A 7,350-nucleotide genomic window follows, 5' to 3' on the forward strand; every position below is an offset into this window, starting at 1 on the left:
ATATTTGCCCCTCATCCATTAAATCCCCATGTCCCACCTTTCTTTTCCTACATGGTGCCTATGTGGATTTCTTTTTCCTCCAATTTAAATATGGTCAACTATTTAAGATAATTTAATTTAACCATAAACCATAATTTGGTTGTCTGCACTTATTTGTGTCTTTGGGCAGCCAATATATAAAATATAGTGGCTTCCTTCTGATAATTCACATTACTCTAATATTATTCGTCATTGTAGGTTTATGTTAAACCAGGTCGAAGATAAGGGGTGGAACTAGAGTATTAGGTATGGTTTGAATGAACTCTATAGCTTTTGTTTAGATTTGTGTTTTATTAGGAAATACATTAAATATGTATAAATATTTAATTACGAACTTAATAACTAAAATGAGCTATGAGCAAGATCAGAACCCATAAACTTTAAATCATGACTCTGCCATCCAAAAAGTTGAATTATTTAGATATACTTTTTTAATTTGTAATTTTATTTTATTTTTGAAAAACATGAAAATTATATACCCAAATCACAAAAAAAAAAAAAAGAAACTAGATGTTTTGACCATTGTAATCGAATTCTTTCATATAAAATGAGAGGAGGGAGCAATATTTTCTTTTCGAGAAAAAATATGTTTGAGGAAACCATCCTAGACAATATTAGGCTTCTGGCAGTGCTCTATTTTAAGCACGGACCTTTGTCATTAATTCCATTGTTGTGCAACTTCTCGTAATTTAATTTGGTTACTGCAATAATTGTAAGTTGTATCAGATTAGTGATTTTGAGTTCAAAGTTCTTGTTTGCCAATATGTTGCCGCTGCTATCCGAAAAATATGGAGCTGAAAAAGAACATTATCTTAAATAGGTGACCATATTTAAATTGGGTGGGCGGATTAAATTATCTTAAATAGGTGACCATATTTAAATTGGAGGAAAAAGAAATCCACATAGGCACCATGTAGGAAAAGAAAGGTGGGACATGGGGATTTAATGGACGAGGGGCAAATATGATCCTAAAGTATAAGTGTAAGGATAAATATGTCAAAAAGTATGATGAAGTACAAATGTAACCCTCTTTGAAGAGTACATGGATAAATATGATCTTAAAGTATAATGGTAAGGATAAATATATCAAAAAAGTATAACGAATGACAAATATAACCATTTTTAAAGAGTACAGAGATAAATATGACCCTTTTATCTTGTGCTCTTAAAGCTTAAGGGGGTAAAAAGTTTTGTGGGGTCATGACATTTGTGTGGTTATAAAAGTTTCGCATTAAGGTTAAATGGATAAAATGAAGAGTTTAAAGTTAAATTATTGCTCATTATAAAAAATGTATCATTTTTTTTTAAAAGGACTAATAAAGAAAGTGTGTCATTTAAATTGAAAGAGAGGAAGTATTATTTAAAATACTTTTTCTGTCCCAATTTAATTGATGTACTTTTTTAGCGTGTCACAAATTATGTAAAAAAATATAATTTTTATATTTAAAAATAATTTAACTTTAAATTTTTTCTTTAATATTCTTAATAATTTGTTTTATATGATAGTTTAGGAAACATATCATTATTTATAAAAAAAAATTGCCCATTTTGTTCCGGAAATCTGAAATAGAAGATGACAGATTTTAATTAAATAAAGTTAAATCTTATTTAAATCTCTTAATAATAAATAATTAAGATTGTTTTTAATACAATACTAATTGTAAATTAAAGCTATGCATGTCATTATCTTATTCAAATCTCTTAATAATAAATAATTAAGATTATTTTTAATACAATATTAATTGTAAATTAAAGATATGCATGTCATTTTCGTAATTAGACACCTAAAAATACTTTTTAAAACAAATTTGACCATATACAAACTACTAACTTTTTTCTAATTTGACCATTACAAGCTATTTTATACAAACAAACTTTTCTAATGATTTGGCCAAGCACAAACAGTCTAAAAAATCTTGTTTATCCCATTGAATTTTACATTCACTTGACTTATGGAGAAAAAGGCTAAAAAGAATTAACACCAAAAATATTAAAATCTTGCTTATCACAATCAGTTAAAAAGAAAAAAGAAAAAAGAAACATCTGCAAATCACTCGCTGAGATAAATATTTTGGAGAGAACAAACCCCACCCCAAAACCCTCACATTTTCACTATATCTTCACATATACATATTCATGTTGAATGTCAATGCACTTTATATGTGTCTTTTTGTATAGATTTTGAGTATGGCTCTTGTCCCCAGCCACCAATTCTACCCCCAGGTACAATTCAATTATTCCCTTCGAAAAAACAAATTTTCATACACCCCATAATAAATATTGTCAATCAAGACTGCCTTTTTAAGAAAACCCCACCAAAAAAATCAAATTTTGTGCTGAAAAACAAGCCCAGAACATGGAATTCAAAATCCAAAGTTAGTGCTACTAGTGTATTTAGAAGTTCTTGAATAGGTAAATGGAATGAAACCCATAATGAAATTAAGCTAAAAGAGCCCGAAATTGTGCTTGGTTATAGGAATAATGGGGATACATCTAGTTCTGATTGTTAGATAAATAATGAGACAAAATAATCTAGCTTCAATAGTGTAATCAATGTTCTTGAGGTTGTAGAAAATAAGCAATTAACTCGAATTTTCTACAATAACAGAATTTTTCACAAGAGATGTATATTTTCAGATGTCTAATGTTAATCCCAGGCTACCTAATTGACCCAAAATGCCAAGTGCACAATCTTGACTATTAATAATAGAAAATTTTTCACAAACCACTATTGTTTTGTGGTTATTAGTTAGCTGTAGCTACCATTTAATATATTACTTCTTATAGCTATGTTTTCAGTTTTTTTAGAGTGTATTCGATGTATTTAAGCTACTGTATTCATGAATACAGTAGCAAAAGTCGGCGTGAAACATGGGACTACAGCTGGATAGACGAATGTATATGGGTGTATGTGATTGTATTCGACTGTATGTCGCAACGTAAACTACGCAATTCCAGGTCTATTCAGATTTTTTTTAACGGAAAGTGTACAAATTAACATAATAGACTCCTAATATAACTCAACTAACCCAATTACATCACCCATAATCATTTTTTTACGCGAATAATCTGAATATTTTTTCCTAAAACGTTATATACATCAAAACATAGCATTCGCCGATAGTCTATTTCTTCTCTTTTCTGTTTTTTTTTCGTGTGTGCTTCTGTGTTCAACAAATAAAATAGAGAATTGATACATTCATATACAGAAATCGGTCAACCAATTATATATGGCAAGTTTAACAGTTCTGTTGCGTCATTCTGGCAAGTGGGACAGTGAGAGGAACTATGTCGATTATTCGATTGAGGGGATACTAATAAAGGAGTATGCATCGTATAATGATTTGGTTTCTTCAATTTCTAAACAACTCGACATAGATTTGCGATCAAAGTCAATCAAAATCGAATACAAAGTAGATGGAAATTGCAAGCCAATGAAAATACGTAACGACATGGGTTATAGGGTGTATGTAGAGTTGAAAAAGTGAACAGAAAATTCGGGGTATATCCTTTGTGCATAACTACAATTGACAAAGATGGTGTAGCTGGAAGAAGTTTAATTCTAGGCGACATTGTGCAAATTGATGAAGCAAATCAAAGGTGTAATTTTGATACAGATTATACACTTGCTATCGAGTTTTTCAACTCAGGAGAACCAATCGAGGTGTTCGAATTGGACACGACTTTGATTATTTCAAAAACTAATCAAAGAGAAGTTATGACTGGACAATTATATAAAGATAAGGCTACATTAAATAAGGTGATGGAGCATTATGCAATATCTAAAAGATTTCAATTCCGTATTGATAGATCTAATGATATCAGGTTTGATTGTTATTAACTACAACTTATTAAACGTCTAGTTATATTCAAATTTATTATTATGTAAAGTGAGTGTGAATTTGTATATTGTTTCCATGACAGTATGTTGTATTTAGATGTATTTAGGTTTGCTTGGGTATATTACATAACTTTCAAAATATTAAACATATAATAATTATTAACGTGAATATGGTATACATGTATTTGTCGGGTATTTTAATGATGAATACTAATTACAGTGACTTTCACGTGATGTTTGTGAATGTATTTATATGTATGTGGTTATATATATATATATATAATTATATATTATATTGATAGTAGAATTCTTATTTATATGTATTCAGATGTATTTGGATGTATATTAATGACTTTGCATTAAAGTAGATACACCTGTATTAAATAATATATTACAATGGCTTTCTATGTTTGTTTTTAGATGTATTTATATGTATTTAAATGTATATATATATATATATATATATATATATACAATCTTATTCACATGTATATGTGTGTATTTTATAATAGTATATATATCTATAACAATGTATTCACATTATATTAGTTAATTGTTAATCATTTATACTCATCGTATATATTCCGAAAATATTATTTGCAACTATATATTATTATGTATGTCTGAGGATTGTAAATGGAGGTTTAAGGTATCTAGCATTAACAAATCACAAATGTTCAAAGTGAGAGAGTTCAACGATAAGCATACATGTCCGTTGTAGGATAAAGTGTATGAGCAACGTCAAGCAAGTAGCAGTCTTATCGGTGGTATGATTAGGTACAAGCTTACTAATCATAAGAGGAAATACACCCCAAAAGATATAATTGATGATGTGAAATCAGATTTTGGTTTAGATGTTAGTTACATGTTGGCGTGGCGGGCTAAAGAAAAAGCAATAAAATTTTTGAGGGGTGAACCGGCTGATTCATACAATAAATTACCAGGATACTTGTATACAATGGATATGACATATCCTGGTTCGCACATTAGAATGGTAAAATCCCCACAAAATGAATTCATGTATGTGTATATATCCTTGTTTGCCTTTATAAAGGGGTTCGATCAATGTAGGCCCATTGTGATTGTGGATGAAAGCCACCTAAAATCGTATTACACTGGGATTTTCGTCTCGGCCAACACGTTGGATGGTGCAGGTGAGTATGGGGATTATAATAAAATGTGATAATATTACTGCATATTGAAGATTGAAATACATATTTATAATATGTATGCAATTGTCTTTACAGGTCATATACTGCCACTAACATATGGTGTTATTGATTCAGAGAACGATGCTGCTTGGACGTGGTTCTTTGAGCAATTCAAGGAAGCATATGGTGAGAGGGAAAACATGTGCATCGTTTCAGATAGGAACGGGAGTACCATCAAGTCTGTATTAAGAGTGTATCCAACGGTATCACATTTTGCTTGTATATGGCATCTTTGGAACAACGTATATAAGAAATTCAAAAGGAGTCATTCAAAGTTGAGCGAGATATACTTCTCGATGGCAAAAGCATACATACAGACTGAGTTTGACAGTCTAATGGAGAAGGTGGAGAAGGTAGATATTAGGGTGAAGGAATACTTGGAGTTAGCTGGATACGAAAAGTGGGCTAGGTTGTATGCACCCGTTAATAGGGGATAGACAATGACGTCAAATATTGCTGAGTCAATCAATGCCGCACTTGTGTCAGCAAGGGAATTGCCAATATACGACTTCCTCGAAGAAGTCAGGAAAATGTTTGGACGTTGGAATTGCAACAATCGGAAAGAAGCTTCACAGACATACACAACACTTGGAAAAAAATACCAGGAGATGTTTACCTTGAATGAGGCAATGTCTACACGAATGACTATAAGTTGCCTTTTTTTAAGTCATTGTATCCTATATTTAGCCCTGGTACAAGGTGTATTTATTTCCGATATAATTTCTACTATTCGAAATACATAACTTATGTTCATTGTATCGTTAGTTGTATCTAATGGCAGGGGCAGACCTAGTGCATAGACTACGGGTTTCCGGGAACCCAGTAACTCTTGCGTAGACCATGTATTTATATTAAGAAATTCACTAAATATTAGTAAATATCTGACTATGAACCTAGTTATTACTGCATATTAATCTGAAATTACGGTAGGAACCCATAAGCCTCAAATCCTGAATCCGCCTCTGTATAATGGTTTTGTTTCTAACCATATGTATGTCATAAGTAGATAGTTATTGTATATAACAGTATTCATCAGTCAAGACTCCTCTTTAATATTCTGCCAGCATGCATATAGTATGTATTCCAATGTATTTAACTGTATATACTTATATGTCTTTGTATTTTATATATACAAATATGTTTGTATTTAATTTAATATATATTGTGATTCTGAAAGCTAAATAAAAGTTTAATACTCTATATTAAAATCATATTTAATTTATATATATATATATATATATATATATATATATATATATATATATATATATATATATATATATATATATATGGTTTGTTTTTTTAAATCATTCAAACTAATAGGTCTATGTTTAAATATAGGTGGTGTCATCGACTGAATACTTGCATACGGTGAACGATGAAGGAAGGCATTACACCGTGTGTCTCTTAGAGAGAAAATACAGTTGTGGGCGGTTCCAAGTCGACGAATTACCATGCCCACACGCTTGGGCTGTCTTGAAGAGCAAATTTCTAATGCTAGAAGATTATTGCTCTGACTATTACAAACCAAAGTCTGTTGTAATGACATATGAGGTGCCCGTGTATTCGCTGCCGGACCGGAATGAATGGAATATACCAACACATATATCAGATGAAGTTGTATTACCACCCAAATGAAAAAAATCTCCTGGAAGACCAAAGAAGAAGTGCAATAAGTCGTTCAGTGAATTGCTGCAGAAAAAAAAATCAACATTCGTGTAGAATATGTAGGCAGGAAGGACATAATAAGCGTATTTGTAGAAATGCTCCACATAAAAATTAGTTCACCTTCTGACTTGTATTAACGCTATAACGATTTGTCATAGATTCCGGTGACATTTTGAAATGATACATGTTGGCTTTTTTCGCGAATATATTCTGGATATATTTAGTTGGTGTATTAAATCTGAATACATAATTACAATACAACTATTATATTAATTCATGATCTCTGAATACAGATGATTACAATCTGAATACATAGTTGGTATATGATCTCTGAATATTAATTTTACGTATTCGAATACATCTGAATACAGATGAATACAATCTGTTATATACATACGATATGATTATATTGTAAAAAGATGTAATATTTCATTCATCAAAACTAATTCTTTTTTTTAATACATATAAATACAACTAAATAAAAAACGACTTTTTGTATCAAGGATTATGTATGATCTCTTAATATTAAATACATGTATTTAAATACACCGAAATACATATTAATACAATCTGTTATACACATATGAAGGT

General features: G+C 30.4%; 2 protein-coding genes across 2 annotated transcripts; both read left to right on the forward strand.

Annotated features, from left to right (window-relative positions):
• The first annotated feature begins 3,269 nt into the window (after nt 1-3,269).
• Nucleotides 3,270-5,528, forward strand: LOC138891174 (uncharacterized). The gene is made up of 3 exons (XM_070174236.1): nt 3,270-3,386; nt 4,602-5,034; nt 5,128-5,528. Exons 1-3 carry the CDS (start codon nt 3,270-3,272, stop codon nt 5,526-5,528), a joined length of 951 nt encoding a protein of 316 aa, XP_070030337.1.
• Nucleotides 5,529-5,531: 3 nt separating this feature from the next.
• LOC104230714 (uncharacterized) lies at nt 5,532-6,729 on the forward strand. Its single transcript, XM_009783590.1, has 2 exons — nt 5,532-5,717; nt 6,433-6,729. The coding sequence occupies exons 1-2, from the start codon at nt 5,532-5,534 to the stop codon at nt 6,727-6,729; spliced, it is 483 nt and encodes a 160-aa protein (XP_009781892.1).
• The last annotated feature ends 621 nt before the right edge of the window (nt 6,730-7,350 follow it).

The sequence above is a fragment of the Nicotiana sylvestris genome, chromosome 1 (assembly GCF_000393655.2).
Source record: "Nicotiana sylvestris chromosome 1, ASM39365v2, whole genome shotgun sequence".
Taxonomy (NCBI): Eukaryota; Viridiplantae; Streptophyta; class Magnoliopsida; order Solanales; family Solanaceae; genus Nicotiana; species Nicotiana sylvestris.